The 24793-nt window shown below is 45.6% G+C and overlaps 1 protein-coding gene across 2 annotated transcripts in view; it reads right to left on the bottom strand.

The window, feature by feature from the left end:
• The window catches only part of Gxylt2 (glucoside xylosyltransferase 2), a 106217-nt gene that overhangs the window by 59056 nt on the left and 22368 nt on the right, over window positions 1-24793 (bottom strand). The window contains exons 2-3 of one of the 2 annotated variants that reach the window (NM_198612.2): window positions 18463-18652; window positions 1304-1435 (exon numbers count right to left, since the gene is read on the bottom strand). In NM_198612.2, coding sequence (NP_941014.1) covers window positions 1304-1435; window positions 18463-18652 — 322 coding nt within the window. The remainder of the gene's footprint in view (window positions 1-1303; window positions 1436-18462; window positions 18653-24793) is intronic. The other variant, XM_006506007.4, reaches the window with a different exon arrangement.

The raw sequence follows: 24793 nt of genomic DNA, 5'->3' as shown, positions 1-24793 counted from the left end.
CCCAAAACCTAGGATACCCACGATATAAGATACAATTTCCTAAACACATGAAACTCAAGAAAAATGAAGACTGAAGTGTGGACACTATGCCCCTCCTTAGAAGTGGGAACAAAACACCCATGGAAGGAGTTACAGAAACAAAGTTTGGAGCTGAGATGAAAGGATGGACCATGTAGAGACTGCCATATCCAGGGATCCACCCCATAATCAGCATCCAAACGCTGACACCATTGCATATACTAGCAAGATATTATCGAAAGGACCCAGATGTAGCTGTCTCTTGTGAGACTATGCCGGGGCCTAGCAAACACAGAAGTGGATGCTCACAGTCAGCTAATGGATGGATCACAGGGCTCCCAATGGAGGAGCTAGAGAAAGTACCCAAGGAGCTAAAGGGATCTTCAACCCTATAGGTGGAACAACATTATGAACTAACCAATACCCCTGAGCTCTTGACTCTAGCTGCATATGTATCAAAAGATGGCCTAGTCGGCCATCACTGGAAAGAGAGGCCCATTGGACACGCAGACTTTGTGTGCCCCGGTACAGGGGAACACCAGGGCCAAAGGGGGGGAGTGGGTGGGTAGGGGAGTGGGGGTGGGTGGGTAAGGGGGACTTTTGGTATAGCATTGGAAATGTAAATGAGCTAAATACCTAATAAAAAATGGAAAAAAAAAAAAAAAAAAAAAAAAAAAAAATTTCAAGGGCTGGAGAGATGGCTCAGCAGTTAAGAGCACTGACTGCTCTTCCCGGACCTAAGTTCAAATCCCAGCAACCACATGGTGGCTCACAACCATCTGCAATGAGATCTGACACCCTCTTCTGGTGTGTCTGAAGACAGCTACGGTGTACCTACATGTAATAAATAAATAAATTTTTAAAAAAAAAATTTCAAAACTGAAAAGCTAAGCCGGAACTCTGGACCCTTTGTGAATATCTGGCTACATCTAGTTGTGGTGGTGGCTGTTTGAGAACTGCTAATAGAAGCTAACACTGGCCAAGTGCTGTGAGGCATGCAAAGGAGGAAACTGAGACTGAGGTTCACAAACCAATAAATGGCAAATCCACAGATATCAAGTCTCTTGTCTAAGGCATGCTTTGGATGCTCTCAGACCCAGAATCTGAAGGAAAGCCGTTGAGACTAGAGGAGCCTTCTGTCTGCACACTGCAGGCTGAGGACATCAACCACAGAAAGGAAAGGGGCACTTTTATCCGCCCACCCCGTCCCCCACCTCAGCTGATTTCACCGTTTTCAAGTGGAAGTCTTTCCCAAGCTACACCTTGTAAACCACAGGGTTCCTACCGGGAGAAAGAGCCTCTGGGCGGCACAGGGTTTGAATAGTTTCTTCCATTCCTGAGGGTTTCCGACGGAAAATGTGATAGGGTAGAGTCTGTGCTCAAACTTCTTTGTATAGGAGTCGGGCCACTGGCGCAACTGCAAAACAGGGGAGACACAGACGGGTGGTAAGACTCTGGGATAAACAGAGAACACCTGAGAGGCCCCTGGCTGGCACAGTGGATATCGTCCAGGCAATTCACAGGGGGAGTCTAGACTCATCATTGCTTCTAACGGTCATTTTCCTATAATGTTGCTAGGACTGAAAACAAATAACATTTGCTGTTAGCAGGGGATTGGGAGACTGGTTCACAACACTGCCAAAGGGAACATAAACTTGGATAAACCGCCAAGAGGGCAATTCATAACAATTCAGAAGTTGGTTAACAAGATCCCAAAGACAGAGGTACGCTGGCTTTCATCATAGTGTAGTATGTGGTAACAAAACCTGGGAGTCTAAATATCAATTTATTAGGAATTGGGAAAGTAAAAGTTATGGTAGACTTACACAGTGGAATGATGTAGAATAAAGAAGATCTGCATGTTTCTATTTGATATATGCGAAGCCATTATAGGATCCAGTGTAGTGGTACGTGCCTGCCATATCAGGACTCGAGAGGTTGAGGTAAGAGGACCTCAAGTTTGCGGGTAGCCTGGTCTATGTAAAATACTGTCTCAAAAAAATTCTAATGCAGATCCATCTAATCGCAAAAATATATGCATCTTTATTTCAAGATTTATTTTTATGTGAACGAGTGTTCTGCCTGCATGTATACATGTGCATGGTATGTGTAATGGGTGTATCTATTGTCTGCAGAGACCAGAAGAGGGCATCGGATCCCCTGGAACTGGAGTTGCAGTTGTAAGCCAATCAGTGTGGGTGCTGGGAACTGAACCCAAGTCCTCTGCAGGTGCAGAAAGAGCTCTTAACTACTGAACCACATCAGCGTCTCCTGTGCATGTGTCTTTTATATGTGGAGAAAATCTAGACAGACAGCAGTCTGTTATTAAAAGTGGGCACCTCTATAGTTGCTGCTTATGGGTCTCCTTTCCTGTGAATATTTCTGCATTCTTCAGAACCTTTATAGTGAATATGTTTCTTTTTTGCATATGTTAATATTTTTAAAGGCTTATTCTTCTATGTGAATGAGTGGTTTTCCTACATGTATGTATGGGTACCACATGTGTGCCTGGTGCCTGCAGGAGACAGAAGAGGGCATCAGATGCCCTAGAATAGATGACTCTGAGCGCCATGTGTGTGGGGACTGAGTCCAACTCTTAACTGCTGAGCCATCTCTGCATCTGCATATGCTAAAGATAAAGATTAATGGGACTTATTCTCTTTTTATAGTACTTGTAGTTTTAGAGAAAAACAGAGCAGAAAGTAAACAATTAGCCTCCTCTCACCCTGTGTATCGCACACAGAGTATCAGCACATAGCCTCCTCTCACCCTGTGTATCAGCACACAGGGTATCAGCACACACTACTACAGCATGTTTGCTGCAACTGATGGGCCAATGTTGATTTTTATTTAAAAAATGTCAACTTGTTTTTATTGAGACAGGGTCTCTCTATATCACTCTGGCTGTCCTAGAACTAACTATTTAAACCAGGCTAGCCTTAAACTCATAGAGATCTACCTGCTGAGTGCTGGGATTAAAGGCATGCAGCAACATGCCTGGCTCTTTTGTTTTAACTGATGGGCCAATATTACTTTTTAAATCGAAAAGTACAATTTATTTTATTTTCTGGGAACGATACGATTGCTTTACCTGCATGCATGTTATGTGTATTACACATGGACTCGGTGCCCGTGGAGGTTAAGAGGGTATTAAATCCTCTGGAACTGGCATTATGGGTATTTCCAAACCAGTATGTGGGTGCTGGGAACTGAGCCCACAACAGCAAGTGCTCCTAACCACTGAGCCACTCATCCAGCCCCATGATTCGCACTATTAACTGAAGTCTGTGGTGTACATTAGGTTCTTTCTTATGTCACAGTTCTGTGGGTTTGGATACACGTGTTACGGCTGGTTCCCACACTGACAGCACACACAGAGTGCTTTTACCACCCCAGACAGCCTTCCTTTTATCCATTCACCATGTTCCACTCTCCCCCACGCAGTCGCTGATCTCATCGCTGTTATCATGGCTTGGATTCCTGTTTTCGAGAAGGTCCTGTCACTGGGCTCACACGGGTCCCTCACTAAATGCTGCCTTCTTTCTCTTAGCAATATGCACATAAGCTCCTACAGGCCTTTTTTGCAAGGTGACAACCCATCTATTGCTGTAAGACTTTAAACTGCTCTTTTCTAAAGGGAAATGGAGGAGGAGTGGGTCTGGGGGAGCTGGGAGGAGGGGAGGGAGGGGAAACTGAGGTCGGGATATGTAAGAGGAGAATAAAGTTTTTAATTTTAAAAAGTTTTCTTAAAAGTTTTATTTGTTTTGGTGAACAATTTTATAATCATAACAAGTCATTGGAAACTTATGAGGTATATCTGAATAACAGAACACAGTGCAGTCCTTAGTGACCATGTCATAGAACTAGAGTCAGCAAACGATGATCTCAAAAGACCAATACCCCAGCCCATCACACCCAGGCAGAACATTTTAAAGGAGTCCAAGGAATCACGGGGACTGAAGATGGCTCAGTGGTTAGTAGTGCAAACTGCTCTGCCTGAGGACCTGCACCCACATCAGGTGGTTTCCATCTCTGGTGGTTCACAGAACTCTAGGGAGAATCTAATACATCTGGCCTCCACAGGCACCTATAGTCATGTGTACACATTCACATACAGACACATGTGCACATACATAATTAAAAATAAAATAAATCTTTAAAAAAAATCAAAACAGAATCATGCTTTGTGATAGGTAAGAGTTACCTGAGATTTGAATTTGTATCCCTACATACAATGGAATGCAGCCACACCCTCTCATGTGCAGCCATGCCCTCTCATGTGAAGTCATGCCCTCTCATGTGCACATACCCTCTCATGTGCAGCCACACCCTCTTGTGTGCTATGGCTACTTTTACACTTAACAACAGGAGCCAACATAGTTGTGATATGCAATGCCTGTAAAGAAATAGTTGCTATAGCCACTGTTTTGCAGAAAATTTTAGAAAAGCCAACCCCTCCCTGCTTTGGAAGCAATTAATTATCTACATGTTGTTGGTAGAAGAAAGACTATGGCGTATGATTTAATTTCTGACGTCTATATAAGAATATGTTCTGGTTTGCTTTCCGTGGCTGTGATAAAGCACCATGCCCCAAAGCACCTTGGGCAGGAAAGAGTTTGCTTCCATTTAAAGCTTACAATAGTCCATCACGATGGGAAGTCAGGGCAGGAACTCTGGTGGGGAACCTGGAGGCAGGCGCTGATGGAGAGGCCGTGGAGGAATCCTGCTTATTGGCTTGCTCCTCATGGCTTGCTTAGCCTGCTTTCATACACAATCCAGGGCCACCTGCTCAACAGTGGCATCACCCTCCAGCATCAATTATCAACCAAGATTCCCCAAGATTTGCCTACAGGCCAGTCTGATGGAGGCAATTCCTCAACTGACATTTCCTCTTCCTAGATTCTAGCCTGTGTCAAGTTGACAAAAAACTAGCCAGCACGGACACAGAATAGAAAGATGTGGAAATTGTTCACCTGAGCACTACTGTGGTGCTTGTGTCTCTTTAATTTGGGATTCACACATTTCCTGGTTATTTGTTTAAAATGTACACATATCATTTTTATAAACACCAACTTTTTAGAGATACTGAATGGCAGTTGAAAGCACCTGACAGTGATTAATGATGGGCATTGACTGAGCTGAACCTATGCCAGCATCAACACTGCATTCAAGTGCACTGGCTCAGGAGAACTGACACCCACATACGCTCTTAGGACAGTGGTTCTCAAATGTTTCTAATGCTGCGGCCTTCTAATACAGTTCCTCATGTTGGGGTGATTGTCCCCCAATCATAAAATTATTTTTGTTGCAAACATCATAACTATAATTTTGCTGCTATGAATCATAATGTGCATATCTGACATGCAGGATTTAGAAAAGCCCACCTGTGAATGGGTTGTTTTGACCCCCAAAGGGGTCATGACCCCTGACTTAGTATAGCAGTACTGATAACTTATCAAACACAGGTACCCATGCCAGGCACAGACTGAGCCATCACTTAGCCCTCTGAGAATGTGTGAGGGTCTTCCTGACTTTGAACTTCAGCATCTACCTAATCTCTCTTTCTGGAACCCTGCCTTCAGGAAAGAAGCCTCAGTTCATTTACCCTTATTCCAGTGCATGTTTAAATCTCTTCTACTTTTTGGGTTTATTCCCCATCTCCAGTCTTGGTTTCTTCTACATGAAGATTTTCTCTCTTCTCCTACTTCCATATTCTATACACCACACATTTTTTTAGTACTTCTGGTCAACATCTCCGCATCCGTATGAAGTCAGATGCTAACTACTGTCATACGCCTGACGTACAGAGGACTCACAGGATGTTTAACTGTGATTCAGATGATATAGCTCAGTCTGATTTTTAACGTTCACTCTACAACTTAGGCATTGTTTTTTAAAAAAAAAATCACCATTCTTCCACTTTATCTTATAAAAGTCTCCTTAAGTGAAGGTCTTTTGCTGGTTAATGATTTCATTCTCTGTATGTAGTTTAGCCAGGGAAGACGACCCAAGTTGATCTATTCTCTGCATTTGGAAGGTATTATCTCATTATGGATTAGCCAGTATTACTGTTGAGAAGTTAAGCATTATAATTATGTTTCTAATAAAACAGTTAATTGGGAGGCTGTGGTGGCTTGGATGTCCCCCCACGGGCTCGGATGCTTGAATGTTTGGTCCCCGGTGAGTGGAGCTGTTTGGGTAGGTTTAGGAGGTGTGGTCTTGTGGAGGGGGTGTGTCACTAGATACAGGCTTTGAGGTTTTAAAGTCAGACACCATTCCATTTTTGCTTGTGGTTTAAGATGTGAGTCTTCAGCATCCTGCTCCGGCCTGTGCTGCCATGCCACAGTGGATTCTTACTCCTTGGGAACTGTAAGCCCAAATAAACTGTTCCTTTTAATAAGTTGCCTTGGTCATGGTGTTTTATCTCAGCAATGGAAAAACAGTAAAAACAGAGGCTATGATCCTATATCAAGTCCAACATACCAGGTTTCTACCTAAGCAAGTAGACCCACTTAGTTTAAACAGCTACATCCCAGGCCATTTTGAAACTAGCAACTAACCTTCAGGGACTGTTCGCTACTTAAGCTCACCCAATCAAAGACTGTCAAGAAAACCCATCCTAGGGACTTCCCTCTGGAATGATCCAAATGTGGCTACTGAGCTATGCTAAACTTTTTTTCTGGCTTGCTTCCCTTTCCTCCTTAAAGACCCTCATTCCCTCTGGCAGTCCTTCAGCAGGGCCCGGAAATACTGGCAATCTTGAGTGGTTTGTTCATGAATTTATGAAGGTGTGCGTAGGTGGTTAAACACTTGATTGTACCTCTGGGAGTCTGTTCTCCTTTCCACCAGGGGTTTTCGGGTGGAACTTAAGTCCTGGGTTTGTTTGCTTTCTTTTCTTTTCTTTCTTTCTTTCTTTCTTTCTTTCTTTCTTTCTTTCTTTCTTTCTTTCTTTCTTTCTTTCTTTCTTTCTTTCTTTCTTTCTTTTTGAGACAGGGTTTCTCTGTGCAGCCCTGGCTGTCCTGGAACTCACTTTGTAGACCAGGCTGGCCTCAAACTCAGAAATCTGCCTGCCTCTGCCTCCCAAGTGCCGGGATTAAAGGCGTGCGCCACCACCCCCTGGCAGGTCCTGGGGTTTATGTTCTTTTCTCTTTGTCTCATTTTCCCCTCAAAGTGCAGCCCTTCTTGTTCCAGACTTTGTGCATGTGTGAGTGCATGCGTGCGTGCGTGTGTCTGTATACATACATGTCAGTGTGCATGTGCATGCAGGAGAGAGAGGAGCCACATATATGCCAGAGCACACGCATTGGGGGGGGGGGGGTGGAGTGTGTCAGAAGTCAACTTTCACGACTCTCCCCTTTGCCCTGTGAGGCAGTCTCCTGTTGCTGCTGCCCCTATATTCCAGGCTGGCTGGCTTGTGTGTTTCTGGGCGATTCTCTCCTTGCTGTCATCTCACAGGAGGAGTTCTGGGCTAACAAATGTGAGTTACTTTGGCCTTTTTTACTTGTATGCTGAAGATCAAACTAGGGTCATCAGGCTTGTTCAGCAAGCACTTTTACAAGCTGAGCCTATCTCCCCAGCCGCAGGATATCTTTTTTAAAAGGAACTTCTGGGCCTTTGTTCTTTTTTTCTTAAAGAGAGGCTGCATTTAATAATACCTTTTTAAAAAGAAGAGAAACAGTCTAAATATAGAAGCCCTAACCCATGGGGCAGCTGCCCGAAGCATGGCCGTGGTGGTTGATTTTTCTCTTTCTTTTACATCTCATCCTAAGGTAAAAAATATGTGGTTCTAAATATCCCAGGAAGTTCTGAATTCGCCCACAGTACCCACTGCTGGAGGACAGGAGAGGAAAGCGACAACCTTGCCCACCTTCTCCCAACCTAGCCTCAGCCAGCTGCTATAACAAAATACACAGCGGATAGCTCACATTTCAGAGAATCTTTGCAGGGTGATAGAATAAATGTGTTATCAGACTGGCCCCAAAGTGATACTCTGTATATATAGTTAGATGAAGAATAATTTGTCCCATAATACAGATGACAAAAACTGAAGCGGACGAACAGTCTATAACTTACATAGTGTCTTGGGTTTTAAACCTAAATTGATACAATAATTAATCCACGGAAAGAGGTGACACCACCTATTCTGCAAGTGTTTAATACCCATATCAGTCAGCTTTACTGTGCTGCAAGGAAATACCTGAGCTGATCGACTTAAAAAAAGGAAAGGTCCCAAGCAGGAGGGTACAGACCTTTAATTCCAGCACTTGAAAGGCAGAGGCAGACAGCCCTCTGGAAATTCTAGACCAGCCAGCCAGAGCTCTGTAGTCAGACTTTGTCTCAACCAAACCAAACTAAACAGACACCAAAACAAAAAAAAAAACCAAAATGAGGAAAAGAAAATAGTTTTGCCCATAGTTCTAGGTCCTGGTTTGCTGGTCCGGTTGTTGTGGCAAGGAAGCAGATCATGACAAAAATGTGTGCAGAAGAAATCCATGAGATGGTCCAGCACCTAGAACACTGGCTGTATTTCCAGGAGATCCAGGTTCAATTCTCACCATGCACATTGTGGCTCAAAACCATCTGTAACTCCGGTTATCTTCTTCTGGCCTCTGTGGGCACTGTATGCATGTGGTGCACACGCATACATGTAGGCAAAACCATCCATATACATAAAATTAAATACATCTGTATTTTGAACGAGTGAAAAGAAATAAACTGGGGCTTTAGAGACACTGACAAGCACGGATGAGCACAAACCTTACTTTCCTGTGGGTCCACTATCTAGTAGCACCATGGAGGGCCAGGACTTTAGCCATAGCACTTGGGAGACAGTCCCGATCCAAACCACAACAACTCCTACTACAACTCCCTTCGCTGGTCTCACAAAGACTCGGAACAATTCCAGAGAAGGAGTCAATGCATCAGGGAACCCTACATACAGCAGAGCATCGTAAGTGTCAGCCATCACTCCCTAGAGGTGTCAGCTCCCAGTTCACAGCTGTCACTGTGGCTCATCAAACAACCGCCTAGTACACACCCAGAATCCATGGGTCAGGGATTCAGACAAGGCACAGTGGGAACAGGGACGCCGTTTCACCATTCTGGGGCCTCAGCCAGAGCCTTGAAGGCCAGACACAGACCTTGTGGAGATAGCTTCCTCCACAACCTGGTGCCCCAGGTATGTTGCTGGCTGAGGCCTCACTCCTCTCTCTGCTGGAGTCTCCTCATGGTCTCTCCACACAGACTTCTTTGAACTTCCCTGGGCATGGTAGAAACTTCTAGGTGAAGGCCACCCCAAAGGGGCAAACAAAAGCTGTCTTCTTCACATGACCTAGCCTTAGATGTCACATGCCATTACACCTGTCACACTCCCTCATCTGCATGTGTAGCTACATGGAAGTATGTGTGCACAGAGGCCGTATTAACCGCTACTTTGTAACGGATGGCTCCAGACAGCAATAGCTTAAGACCATAAATCCGCAAACGCTTATCTCAAATAATTTCTAAAAAGTATTACGTTTGTTTGTTTGTTTGTTTACTTATTTATATATCTGTGCATGTGCTCGTGTGTGGAGGTCAGAGGACAACTTGCAGTAGCTAGTTCTCTCCTTCTATCATGTGGGTCCCAGAGATTGACTCGGGCTTGGTGGCAAACACCCTTACCTGCTAAGCCATCCTACCAGAACCTCCAAATCATATTTCTCCCTCCCTCTTTCCCCCTCCCCTCTCTCGGGGTTTGTATCTATGTGAAGCATAAAGGAATGAACCCAGGACATCATGTATGCTAGATAAGCGCTGTATCAGTGTTATAGCCTCAGGCCTCTTCTTCTTGTCTTGAGGCAGAATCTCACCAGGCTGCATAGGTTAGTCTTAAGCTTTCTCTGTAGCCCAGGTAGGGCTTGGGCTCATGATTCTCCTGTCTCATCCTCTTATATGGTTGAGATTACAGGTCTGTGCTAACAGAATTGGCTCAAATCTTTTATTTTATGTGTATAAATGTTTTTGCTTGCACATACGTACATGTACTACAGGCAGGCCTGGTGCCCATGGAGTGCAGAAGAGGGTGGAGTTACATATGGTTGTGGTTCATCATGTGGGTGCTAGGAACCAAACCTCGGTCCACTGCAAGAGAAGCAAGCGTTCTTATCCTTAGAGCCATATCTCTAGCCCACTCAAATAACGTCTTAAGGTCAGGAGTCTGTGAGCTGAGCTGCTCTGGTTCTGGGTGCCCTGAAACTGGGGGGTGAGCTGTCTATGCGAATCTGAAGGTTTAATGGGGCTTCTCCTGAGGCTGAGACTGGAGGACCTGCCTCCAAGCTCATACACCAGCAAAGGCAAAGAGACTTCACGCCTTGTCATGTGAGACTCTCCAAGGACTACACAGATAGCAGTGGACCTCACCCAGAGCTGCTAACCCAAGAGAGACAGCAAAACTCTCAGGCATGGCCCCCTTCCACTCCACCTGGTGCTCCTGGTCTACAGTGTCAGGCTAGCACAGAAGGAATGTATTTGAAGAAGGAACAGTTGGCCACACAGATATGGTCATACACATATCCCTTCCCTTATGCAATATCTAGCCAAAAGTGCAACTCAGCACTCAGCATCCAGCACGTAGGAGATGTCACTAGGACTCTGTGTGACGGCTAATGTTCATCTATGGCCAGTTTTCCTCCATTCTTCTGTATGAGCATTGCTAAGGCTACACAGTTAAGATGGTCCATAGCATCTTTACCTATCCTAAATCAGATAGGGGACTAATATCCAACATATATAAAGAACTCAAGAAGGTGAACTTCAGAAAATCAAATAACCCCATTAAAAAAATGGGGCTCAGAACTGAACAAAGAATTCTCACCTGAGGAATACCGAATGGCAGAGAAGCACCTGAAAAAATGTTCAACATCCTTAATCATCAGGGAAATGTAAATCAAAACAACCCTGAGATTCCACCTCACACCAGTCAGAATGGCTAAGATCAAAAATTCAGGTGACAGCAGATGCTGGCGAGGATGTGGAGAAAGAGGAACACTCCTCCATTGTTGGTGGGATTGCAAGCTTGTACAACCACTCTGGAAATCAGTCTGGCGGTTCCTCAGAAAATTGGACATAGTACTACCGGAGGATCCAGCAATACCTCTCCTGGGCATATATCCAGAAGATGTCCCAACGGGTAAGAAGGACACATGCTCCACTATGTTCATAGCAGCCTTATTTATAATAGCCAGAAGCTGGAAAGAACCCAGATGCCCCTCAACAGAGGAATGAATACAGAAAATGTGGTACATTTACACAATGGAATACTACTCAGCTATTAAAAAATGAATTTATGAAATTCCTAGGCAAATGGATGGACCTGGAGGGTATCATCCTGAGTGAAGTAACCCAATCACAAAGGAACTCGCACAATATGTACTCACTGATAAGTGGATATTAGCCCAGAAACTTAGGATACCCAAGATATAAGATACAACTTGCCAAATGCATGAAATTCAAGAAGAACGAAGACCAAAGTGTGGACACTTTACCCTTTCTTAGAAATGGGAACAAAACACCCATGGAAGGAGTTACAGAGACAAAATTTGGAGCTGTGATGAAAGTATGGATCATCTAGTGATTGCCATATGCAGGGATCCATCCCATAATCAGCTTCCAAACGCTGACACCATTGCATACACTAGCAAGATTTTATCGAAAGGACCCAGATGTAGCTCTCTCTTGTGAGACTATGCCGGGGCCTAGCAAACACAGAAGTAGATGCTCACAGTCAGCTATTGAATGGATCACAGGGCTCCCAATGGAGGAGCTAGAGAAAGTACCCAAGGAGCTAAAGAGATCTGCAACCCTGTGGGGAGCAGGTGTGGCGGCAGTCCCAAAGGCGCCAGGGACTGTAGCTAAGTCGTATGACTTGCACCTGACTTCCTCATATAAGCCACAAACATCTTGAGAGCTGCGCAGGTGCACCAGGATACCGGTGAATCCAATTTGGTGGAGATTTGCCCCTGCTGCCCTGATTAGCTGAAGCTGCGTGCCTGGTGAGGTGGCGTGGCCTGCTGTGCGTGGATGTGAACTGAGAGTATAGAAGAGTGAGAGGCCCGGGTTAGAGGGAGGATTATTATTCGAGAGAGGATTACTATTAGTGGGGAGATATATAAACAAGGGAGATACAAACAGGGGAGATATAAAAACAAGGGAGATATAAACAAGGGAGATATAAACAAGGGAGATATAAACAAGGGAGATATAGAGAAAGAAGAAATAGGACTGAATAAACGTGTGCAGAAGGATCCTGTAGCAGCGTCGTTCTTGCTGGCGAGTTGGGGGCGCGCTCAACAAGTGGTGCCGAAACCCGGGAAGAAAAACTCGGGACGGGACGAGAAGACCTGGGACGAGAAAACCCGGGAAAAGAAACATCTTCAGGCATGAGCGAAGACCCCCTGCTACAGGGAGGATTCAGAACTGCATCACGGGGAAGGAGTGGTTAATAAAAGTTCCTGTAAAACAGACTGTTGAGAAGGATCCGGCGTGGATTCAGAACTCTTCAGCTGGGGAACGGTACTGATGAAGAGAAAGAAGAAAGATGAAGACGGAATAAACTGCTGTTAGAAGGACTGGTGGTCGCATCGTTCTTGCTGGTCGAGAGCAGGCGCGACAATTGGTGGCCCGTACGGGGAACCGACTCCCCCACTGAGTTCAGAACTTTCAGCAGTCAGTGGTTGCCGGCAGGGTAAGTTCACGGTGAGTGAAACTTGCGACCCCAGGAGTTTGGGAAGGACCTCGGATAAAAGAGAGGCGAGCATAAAGTTGCCAGGAAGCAGGCACAAGGTAACGAAAGGTTCCCGGCTTTGGGACAAGTTAAGGTTCCCAGTTTGGGGACAAGTTAAGGAACTATGATAACCTCAGTGTAGTGATCAATAGATCCTCGCTGAGTAGTTATGCTTTTTTCTCCCATTGACCCTGTGTGGGTAGGTCTGATAGTTTTGGTCTTGTTTGTTCTGATATATGGACTCTGTTACTGTTTGAAACTGTGTGTAGAGGCAGTCAAGACAGGTCAGAAAATCCTTACAGAGCAACAAGAAAGTATGTCGGAAGAGGAGAAGGGCTTAAAAAGAAAAAGGAAAAAGAAAGGAGACACAGTGTTATCAGGTGGACAGAAAGGACAAAACAAAAGAGCCGAGGTGGAGGAGGAAGGCGAATTAGCTTTTGTGCCGCCTCCCTATGCCTCCTCAGCAGCCACCTGTAGGCAGACCTTCTGTCCGGAGGTCTGGAAAGAGGATAGATTCTCCTTGCTGGGATGTCCTATTTTCACTGATCAAGCTGAATTTGCATGGGATAGGGATATGCTGCTTGGTCAAGGTTGATTTGCACAACAACAGTCAGGATATCCAGTGCAGGTGTTTAAGCAGGTAAATCAGATTGCCATAAGGGCACGGAAATCATTGCCTAACAGAGGGGAAGTTAGTGAAAACTTGACTCTCATATTGACTCCCCAGATGGACACACAGGTCATTGAGGTTATGGTCTCATTACCACAAGGTATTGTGTCCATCTCCCCTGGGGATCGAGTAGCTCCGGTGTTGATGTGGGCGAGAGGGTCTGTTTGTGTGTTTCCACAGGACCAGACGGAACCTCTTTGGGTGCTGGAGAGGTTGGTGAGACGCTGCAAGAATGAGGCTCCTGATCCAGTTGCCCCTGTGGATGTGGTGGATGGTCCCACAAGCACAAACGATGGAGCCAAGATGGGAGATCCTTTCAGTGTTCCAGAAGCCGATACCAGCTCGACATGACGTTCACATTTTTCCATGCCTTTTTGATCCCTGAATTCCCCTTAAAGATATAGCCCCTCTGGCTATCTATCCCTTGCTTCAGGGAAGATGAGCGGGGATGAGAGCCCTGGGATGTATGCTTGTTATAGTGTGTGTGTGTTTTGTGTTTGGCACATGTGTTAGGTGCAGAGTGTGCGGCCCGCACTTTCGCCATGGTAGCGTAGGCTTTTGCTGCAGTGGAGGCGGGACAATCTCCTCAGATTCGGTTTGCCGCTCTAAAAGAAATTATGCTGCGTTATGCCGTGGGGTGCGAGGCTAAGCACTGCACAGAGGATAGCTGCTGTTGGCATCCTGTGGAAGGCATGTCTGATTGCATGAAGGTTCAGTGTCCTAGTTCCCTTCCCCCAGGAAAAACGACACGGGAGCTGGCCAAGACCTCTCTGGGTGATGAGCCTAAGGGATGGTTTTGTGTAGGGCCCCTATGCTTGCACACTGGGGATCAGACCACTACCTTCACCCATGAGGCTTGCTTGCAGCAATTAAGATCTGGCCATAGGTTAAGTAACATCCTGGCCTTTTGATGCACCTGCCGCAAGCAAAACACAATCTCCCCAGGAGTGGCTTGGCATAATAGAGAGGTAGTCAGTGATAACACTCCCTGGGCATGTCACCAACCTAAGACAGGGATCAAACCAATGCTGTTTGTCACCCAAGGACGGGTAAGGGACATGGCTGCGGGGGGCTATCTACAGACATTCTCTCTGCCAAAAAAGAAAAAAGGGGGAATTGTGGGGAGCAGGTGTGGCGGCAGTCCCAAAGGCGCCAGGGACTGTAGCTAAGTCGTATGACTTGCACCTGACTTCCTCATATAAGCCACAAACATCTTGAGAGCTGCGCAGGTGCACCAGGATACCGGTGAATCCAATTTGGTGGAGATTTGCCCCTGCTGCCCTGATTAGCTGAAGCTGCGTGCCTGGTGAGGTGGCGTGGCCTGCTGTGCGTGGATGTGAACTGAGAGTATAGAAGAGTGAGAGGCCCGGGTTAGAGGGAGGATTATTATTCGAGAGAGGATTACTATTAGTGGGGAGATATATAAACAAGGGAGATACAAACAGGGGAGATATAAACAAGGGAGATATAAACAAGGGAGATATAAACAAGGGAGATATAAACAAGGGAGATATAGAGAAAGAAGAAATAGGACTGAATAAACGTGTGCAGAAGGATCCTGTAGCAGCGTCGTTCTTGCTGGCGAGTTGGGGGCGCGCTCAACACAACCCTATAGGTGGAACAACATTATGAACTAACCAGTACCCCAGAGCTCTTGACTCTAGCTGCATATGTATCAAAAGATGGCCTAGTCTGCCATCACTGGAAAGAGAGGCCCATTGGACACGCAAACTGTATATGCCCGCAGTACAGGGGAACGCCAGGGCCAAAAAAATGAGAATGAGTGGGTAGGGAAGTGGGGGGGAGGGTATGGGGGACTTTTGGGGTAGCATTGGAAATGTAATTGAGGAAAATATGTAATAAAATAAAATAAATAAAAAAAATAAAAATAAAAAGAATTAAAAAAAAAAAAAAGATGGTCCATAGCTGTTTCTGGACAGGAGAAGACATTCATGTCACTGTCACACAGAAGGAGCAAAAGGTGTGGTCCTTATGATGCTCCAGTCTGTCTCTTCCCTAAACTAGCATCCTGGGGACTGTGACGGGCCAATAGCGCTCTAGCTGGTGCATACAGGTGAATGAGTAGTGCCCTTCAGGTCCTGATCTAGAGCCAAGGCCAAGTGGACCAGTTAGTCCCCATGGGAGAGAAGCATCAGCGTGCAAGGCCCTGAGCTCTGCAGGGGCCATCACTACAGCTCACTTGAAACAGCTCACACCTGATTAGAAAGGTTCTTTGGAGCAACTTCCCATTTGTGTTGTCTGGAAATCGGCAGTTCAGTTCACAGATGATAGCAGGCAGCAGCAGCTCAATCCACTTGCAAACATTTCATGGATACGCCAGCAGGCCAGTTCAATAGAGTCAGGTTAACAACAATGGTGACAGGACCTAGTAGAGACTGCCAGGCCTCAGCCTTGGCCTAAGCCAGCAGGAGGGACCAGGAGGAACATCAGGAGAAGTTTTCGGCTGTGTCTCTCTTAGGGAAGCAAGAGAGGAGAAGACAGGAGACCCACAAGCATTGCACAGTTAGCTGTACAAGCAAGCCAAGCTCTCTATCCCACTTTGTTGAGTCCTATTTATGCCCTCCAAAGATCATGTGTCCTCCATGTGTCCTCAGCACTTGTCTTGCCTTAACACATGCATCCAATAAGCCCAAGTCTGAGGAGTCCCGACAAATACAGCTCAACTACACAAAGTAAGGCAGACCAATACACGTGTGTCATTAGCAAAGGACCCTCCATCATGTGTCCTTTCACATGCTTGCTTTAGCAGAACATCCTCTCTCCTGTGTCTGCTTCAGTGAAGCGTTCCTTCATGAGTCTGCCTTAGTCTTTCACCTGTGTCCCCTTCAGGAGAACACTTCCTCATGTGTAAGCCACAGCAAAACACCACCCAACACAATGGACTCTCCAAAGAACCCTCACGTTTCCACTTCAGAGAACCAAGTTTTGAATGTGAGTTCTTTGTTCAATGGCTCAGGAGGGTGTATGGAGTTGTGGGGCGTGCCACTCACACCTGAATCAGTAAGCTTAACCTGACATTTAGTGTGAATGGACCAACAAAGCTCTCTGACTCGTGGGTTTTCTCAGTCTGCTACAGTTTGAGTTCATACCCAACAAGTTCATGTGTCAGGAGCCTGGTCCTCAGTGCAGCAAAGGTTAAAGGTGATGTCTAAAAGGAGTTGTTTAGGTGGCTGGGATGGAGGTTGTTCTTGATGGACTCTTGAGTTAATTCTCACAAGAGTACCATTATAAAAGATCAAGCCCCGCCACACCCTGGCTTCTCTCTGCATCCTTGTTTGGCAATATGATGTTCTGCTATGGTAGGGCACCTTGTGCCCCACCTCATCAGCCAAAGATCCTTACAACTAAGATGATACCTGAACCATAGCTATGAGTTACACGAACCTCCTTTCTTTAGAATGGTACCTAGCCTTAAGTATTATATTAGCGGAATAAAAAGAAAATAGACAGAGTTCCTTCCTGTAAAACGTTGTGAGAGGAAATCAGTAATCATCAGCTGCCATAATTACTATAATCTGAATATTATCACCGTACTTTCCCTTACAGCACCACTTTAGAACAGATAATTGGGAGGGTTCCAATCTTTCCACTGCCCTCTCCCCTGAGGCATTTCACAAGGCATTGTTCCAATTGACTCCAAAGCCCTAAGGCTAAGGGTTCCTAGCTTCTATTGGTGACATCTCAAGGTGACTTTTCCCCTTAGGAAACCTAGCTTGACCTCTAGTTTTCTGTTGTTAGTCTTTCTCTTCCCAATATATTGCTTTTGGCATTCCCGGGAGCTCCGCTAGCCTGGTGACAGGATGCAGGACTGTTGCCTCAGTCAGCAGAAACAAAGCAAAATAGGGTCCACCTGTGCCAGACCTTAGTACAGGAGAAAACTTCCAAGGTAAACAAAGCCTGGCCTGCTGCGGTCAGGCAGGGCCTCTCCTGAGGGAACTGCCTTTGCTGCAGCTCTTCTGCGTGGGTCAAAACTCAGAGAGGGACGAGCCAAATAGAGACCCAGCGGCATAACAAACTCTCCACAGTTGCTAAAAAGGAGGTGAGGGTGTTGGAGAAGCGACCTGGAACAAGGCTGGCGTGGCCTCTAGGCTGAGAGTCCAGGAAAGCATAGCCCTGATCTACCTATGTATGTGTGCACGTGAGTGTGTGTGTGCACGTGAGTAAACATTTGTGCGCGTCTACACAGAGAAACAGAGAAGCAAATACTCACTTCTGGGTACAGAGGAAAACATGGCAGAAGTTCCCCAAATTATTAACTCTGCCATCTCTTACATGAGACTGGAGGGCAGTAGGGACTCTATCTTCTATCCTCGATAATTCTGGGATCTTTTCTCTTGAACCTGCTACTTGTTAGTCTCTCATCAATACATAAAAATAAGCTATTTGTCCCGGAGGATGGATCGTTTTAATAACCCAGCACAGACAAAACACCATGTTATTTGCTCACATGCTCACAATATGTTTAAAAGGAGCACATGATTGCCACAATTAAAAAAAATTATGTATGTGTATGCGTGTTTATTGTGTGTTGATATATGTATATCTGGATACACACCCACGCCATACAACACAAGGTTGTTGGGCAACCTTGGGTGTTGGTTCCTACCTTCCATCTTGTTTGAGGCAGGGTCTGCTGTTTGCAGCTGCACAAGCCAGACTTTCTGGCCCATGAGCTTCTGTACAGTCTCCTGTCTCTACTTCCCATCTCACCTTAGGGACACCATATTACAGACACATGCGATGGTGGGTTATGGAGACCCAAACACAGGCTCTCATGCTCAGCGAGCCCTTCAGAAACGGAGCCATCTCCCCAGCCCATCTCTGAATCACACACTTGCAAGTGAAGGGACCTTCTGAGCCAAGGATCCAACTCCTACAACTGAGCATGCAGCCAGCCCCAGCCGTGAACTGGGAACTGCATCTGTAGCAGGTCCACTTTGGGCTCATGGCCCTCCCATAAAACACTGTGCCTCGGTTTAGCCTGCGTCACCTGTTTATCAAACTCGGGCTTCAGAGCATCTTCTGTGAAGATGTGAAAGCGCATCTTCCTGTGGCTGAAAAGCACAGCTGACTTGAGCATGACCAGAGTTTCCTCCAGCCGGTTGCCACAGGCCACCACGGCCAGGTGAATCCAGAGTTCGGGTGGCACAGAGTGCAAGCTCCTCGTTTCCCCAGGCCTCCTAGAAAGAAGAAGAAGAAGAAAAAAAAAAACAAGCTGAACTTAAAAAAATAAAAAAAAGAAAAAGCCCCACTGAATGGTTGGATGGAACATTTCAAAACATGACCAGGCACAATCTGTTATATTTTATAAAGTGATAAGCATTTTGACAATTCTTCCTGCTTGTAGAAAAACACCATTTATTCCCATATTTATCCTAGCCATAATGAGATGAGTCACCGTTTGGATGGCTATAGGTGTCTGGGACATTTTCTGCCAGAACTCAGCTGTCTAGTGCCTGCTGGCTGCCTACAGGACTGTGTTTGGAAATAGCATTTCCAAACTCCGACAGCTGACTAGGGGCTGTGGGGCTCCCACTTGCACAGGGCCATGGAAATTAGATTCCATGCAACTTGAACAGGAGGAGGGTGGGTTGTGGCTTTCCCATGTGAACCTCGAAACATGATACTCTCATCATCTGGAGGTTTTTAGGATGCGGTGGAATGCGTGACTGTTGGCTGCAATCACGTGCAATCCCAGGAGGTGAGGGAACGGAACAACCCACATGCCCCCGCTCCCATTTTGTCCCAGGATAGTCTTAAAGAAACAGGTGTTAATCCTAATTGTCTGGCCAAGGAAGGGTGAGGTGGTGGGTATGAGACTCCTCTTAACAAGATGCAGGCAGGGGGGAGGTGGGCAAACCTGTGAACACGAAGGTATCTAATACCGAATGAACAGCTGGGAAGAGAAATGGGATCCAAGAGTCTAGGATCATCATCTAGCTATTTCCTAGGAATAAAAGATTGGTCCCAGCTAGCGAGATGACGCCAAACCTCAAATGCACCACTGAGAAACATTTGCAAGCAAGCTGGAAGAAGTTGGGCTGGAAAAAGGTGCCCTGAGACAAATGAAAGCAATTTACTCGCACAAAAGACTTGGAAAGCACGGGAACTTGGATGTCAAACGCCACCTTCCTTCCAAAAACCTCCCAGTTTACTCTGCAGGCTGGCCCCGCTGCGCTGGCGAACTTGCAGGCTCGGTCCAGATTTTGCTTTTATTAAAAGGGAAGTTGAACTTGTGGGTGGAGCTCCCTGGAATGGGTTCCAGTTTGATTACTTAAGAGCACCCTTGGCAGAGAGCACGGCCTGGTGGCTCAGCGCAGGCTAGATGCAGCCAGTTCTTGGATTTCACTAACTTTGGGGGGTCACAGGGAAAGATGGTATCTTTGTAATTTGCTCGCTTCTCTTCAGCCCCTTTTGCTCTTCAGATGTGACCACTGACTTCTCTCCCCTATTACCATGACAGCGCTCTGGGAGGTCTGTCCATCTCCAGCCTTATCTCTACACCCCAAATTATGTGCTGTCTTTATGGGTGGGGGTGGGAAGGTGGGGATTCCAGGATGTCAGACTTGTTATTTTTCCTATTAGAATCACGTGAGCCTTGACTGGCTTTTAGATCAAGCACAAACTGTCAACCAGGGATCCTCAGTTCATCTCCCGACTGCCATCCATACACCTGGGTGGATGGCCACCAATCAGCACACTCTGTCACACTTCTCGTCCCACTCATGGTTGTGATTCAGGCCATGCAGTGCCATTTCTAGGACTTGACACATGCCGACTCATTCAATTCCTTCATCCTATTTCTCTCTCTAGAATGTTCTTCTCTCTTTGATCTTCACTAACGGCCACCCATTCCTTTATCCACCAGTCTTTATTGAAGACCTACTATGTTCAAGAGAGTATTCTAGAATAGAGGTGAGCAAATAGATTCAGAGGACGAGGGAGGAAGAGAAATAACCCTGAGAAGGCAACAGAGCTTAGTTGCTGTGGTGCTTGCCTGGCAATCTTGAGGACCTCAATGTGATCCTTAGAACCCGTGTAAGAAAAGCCAGGCATGGTGTTACCCCTTGCAGTCCCAGCACTGGGGAGGCAAAGGTGGGTCCCTAGGGACTCCACAGCCAGCCAGCCCAGCCCATTTGTCCAGTTCCAGGTGAGCAAGGAACTGTCTCAGGAAAAAAAGAAGAAAGTTGGATGGATCTTGAGCAACAACAGCCAAGTTTGTCTTCTGGCCTGCATGCATATACACACATTCCCCTACACACACGCTCCTGTGCACACATGTTCCCATGCACACATGTACGCACACATTGGGAGAGTGACGATTCCTAAGTGTCTTGCAGAGTCCTGAAGTGGGTGCTGACAGAGCGGGAGCCCATCAGTGACTGTGCAGTGTGACACTGTACAAGAGAGAACAGGCCTTCCCGACAAGAAATCCATCAGTGGCTTCAAGGAGTGGGTCCAGAGAATCTCTGGAGACTGTGGTTGAGAGAAAGCTAAATCAGGATGAGCCTGGAAGCCACTTGGACTCCACCCCTCCGCCTGTGGTCTTCCTATTCTTCATGGAGGCGCCACGCCCATTTTCAAACCAATTCCCAAATAGCTAACTTATGTGGACAAGAGGAAAGTTGATCTGAACAACACTAAGATGATGATTAAAGCACAGTTAAGGCACCAGCCAAGAGGCCCATAATGCTCTATGGTCTCCAAGATGTTTCTTGCAGCCACACCCTAGGACCTGAGTTTGAGTCCCTGGAACCACTTGGCACAAGAAGGGAGCCAACTCCTAAACTCCTGCAAACTGTTCTCTTATCTCCACATATGTGTCCTCTCTCTATCTTTCTCTTTCTCTCTGTCTCTGCCTGCCTGTCTCTCTCTCTCTCTCTCTCACACACACACAAGTGCACGTACACGTTTTTAAAAATGCTACAAGACCCAATGTGAACAGCTGGTTAAAATGTGCCCTGTATTTGGAAGCTGATGTTACAGATGGGGCTGGAATGCAGTGCGCTGGTAACGCACCTGCTAGCATGCAAGAGAACTTCCGTTCCATCCTCAGTACCTGAACCACGAGCACCTTCCCCACCCCTGAACAAGGAGTCCACTCTGCTCAGCTTCATACGCTGAACTTCTGCATGGGTGATGAGTATGAACCTCAGGAAGCTGGGACATACAAATTTAAGTAAATTCATTATTTTAGACTAGGAAAGATAACAAAATAAATGAAAAGGTAAACTTGATGAGCTTCCCCAATGGATGGGGTGAGGGAACAGGCAGCTTGGATACAAAACAGTGGAAATTGGCATATGTCACGTTAGCGGGTATAAAGATGGACATACGGCCTGTTCTTCCACATAGACTCCTACTTGAATAACCTGCAGAAACTCTCGTGTGTTTGCACAATCCCATACTAGAACATGCAGAACAGATCTGTTTTTGTTTTTTTTTGTTTTTTTAAATGAACTGATGACCATGAAAGTCACCAACATATTTGCCATGCTGAGAGCATGGAATACCATACAGCAGTGAAAAAGAATAAACCAGGCCCGCCTGCTCCAGCATAAGGTCTAAGAGGAAATGAAGAAGTCTGAGAAGAACGAAACAGGATAAGCACATTCAGATTTTTCTTAAAAACAAGTGTTGTCATAGCATGATGTCACTGATTCCTGGGACTTTAAATGTGTATGAGTGTGAGCATCTTTGTGTAAATGAATTTCGTGGGTTAAGGCACCAGACTTACTGGTGTCAATTTTCTTTTCTCTTCCTTCCTTCCTTCCTTCCTTCCTTCCTTTCTTTCTTTCTTTCTTTCTTTCTTTCTTTCTTTCTTTCTTTTTCTCTTTCTTTCTTTCTTTCTTTCTTTCTTTCTTCCTTTCTTTCTTTTAGATATTTTCTTTATTTACATTTCAAATGCTATCCCGAAAATTCCCTATACCCTCCCCGCCCCACCCTGCTCCCCTACCCACCCACTCCCACTTCTTGGCCCTAGCATTCCCCTGTACTGGGGCATATAAAGTTTGCAAGACCAAGGGGCCTCTCTTCCCAATGATGGCCGACTAGGCTATCTTCTGCTACATATACAGCTAGAGACACAAGCTCTGGGGGTGCTGGTTAGTTCATATTGTTGTCCCATCTATAGGGTTGAAGACCCCTTCAGCTCCTTGGGTACTTAAGAAGTCACTTGATATGCACTCACTGATAAGTGAATATTAGCCCAGAAACTTAGAATACCCAAGATACAATTCGCAAAACACAAGAAAATCAAGAAGAAGGAAGACCAACGTGTGGATACTTCATTCCTCCTTAGAATAGGGAACAAAATACCCATGGAAGGAGTTACAGAGACAAAGTTTGGAGTTAAGACGAAAGCATGGACCATCCAGAGACTGCCCCACCTGGGGATCCATCCCATAATCAGCCACCAAACCCAGACACTATTGCATAGGCCAGCAAGATTTCGCTAAAAGAACCCTGATGTAGCTGTCTCGTGTGAGGCTATGCCAGTGCCTGGCAAATACAAAAGTGGATGCTCACAATCATCTATAGGATGGAACACAGGGCCCCCAGTGGTGTCAATTTTCATCCAAGATTTTTATTCTCTAATGTTCTTGGTCCCACTGACACATTTCAGCATCTAAAAATACTACAATGTTAATACCCAAGAGAATGGCCATTATCACAGGTCTGCTGGCCACATGACAGTGTGGTACTGTTTTTTTTTTTCATTTGTTTTTATTTTGAAATGAACCATCTTGCCCTTAAATAAAAGAAAAAGAAAGTGTTGTATCTTATTAGCAGATGTGTATGGAGTGAAAATAAAGTATGCCAACAAGAATGGGACAGTCCAGTACAGGATGGCAGTTATTTCTGGAGGCTGACTAAAAGCTGTATTTCTTTCTTTCATAGATAAATTCATTTTTATTTATGTGAATGTGAGTGTCTGAATGTGTGTCTTGGTGTGTATGTGTGAGTATGTCTCTCTGTGTGTCTGTATCTGTGTGTGTGTGAGTGTCTGTGTATGAGTATCTGTCTCTGTGTGAGTGTGTGTGAGTGCGTGTCTGTGTGTGTATGTGTGTCTTTGAGTGAGTCTGTATGTGTCTGTGTGTGTGTCTGTGTGTGTGAGAGTGTGTCATTGTGTGTCTATATATGAGTGTGTCTTTGTGTGAGTGTGTGTCTGTGTGTGTATCTCTCTGTGTGTGAGTGTGTGTCTGTGTGTATGCGTGTGTCTGTGTGTCAGAGTGTGTCTCTGTGTGTCAGTATATGAGTGTGTGAGTGTGTATGTGTATAGGTGCCAGCAAAGGCCAGAGGCAATGTGTGTGTGTGTCTTTGAGTGAGTTATCTCTCTGTGTGTCAGAGTGTGTCTCTGTGTGTCAGTATATGAGTGTGTGAGTGTGTGTGTGTGTGTATAGGTGCCAGCAAAGGCCAGAGGCAATGTGTGTGTGTGTGTGTGTGTGTGTGTGTGTGAGAGAGAGAGAGAGAGAGAGAGAGAGAGAGAGAGAGAGAGAGAGAGAGAAAGTATGAATAGGTGCCAGCAAAGGCCAGCAGCAATGTTGATCCTCTGGAACTGGAGTTGCAGGCAGCTGTGAGCCACCTGCTATGGGTGCTTGGGTGCTGTGAACTTTACTCTGGTCCTCTGCAAAAGCAACACACACCCTCTCAAAGGTGGAGCCATCTCTCCAGTCCTGAAGCTGCATTTCTTCTTCTTTTTCTTTTTCTTTTTCTTTTTCTTGTTTTCTTTTTAGTTTTAAAAATGTAATACTGTTTATTTAACTTCAAAAACACTTCAGCATTCTAAACATACAAAAAAAAAAATAACAGAACATTGCAAATTGCGTTTAGGTACAGAGAGTTACTGAACTTCCATTGATGCAGTAGTTCTTTGCTTTGCTGACAATGATGACTGCTACAGTTTCTTTAAAAAGTCATAAACCTAATGCACTTAACTAAAGAAAAAACTCCAAACACTTCTCAGGCCAGCTGACCCCTCCCACTTCCCACAACTGAGAATGTCAGCAGAATGCTATGCCACTATATACAAACACAGGACAACCTGAAGCTAAATGGATGCCCACCACAGTATCAACAGGTCCAGCCTCACAGTGCACGCCCTGAGCTACGGCCCCCTCCAAAAGGCATCGTCCCCTCACAGCCTCCACACCAAACAAGGAGCATCAAGAATCTGTCTGGGTTGTTTTGTTCTCTTTACAAACTATAGATATGTACAGTTGACAACTCAGGATTTCTAGCCAGTAACCATATAGTTAACACTACCTTATGAGTTGAGAACAAAATGCTAGAAACATCTTCAAATGCCTTGCCACACCAAC

The sequence above is a fragment of the Mus musculus genome, chromosome 6 (assembly GCF_000001635.26).
Source record: "Mus musculus strain C57BL/6J chromosome 6, GRCm38.p6 C57BL/6J".
Taxonomy (NCBI): domain Eukaryota; kingdom Metazoa; phylum Chordata; class Mammalia; order Rodentia; family Muridae; genus Mus; species Mus musculus.
Note: the sequence above shows the minus strand (reverse complement) of the source record. Positions and strands in the feature narration are given on the sequence as shown.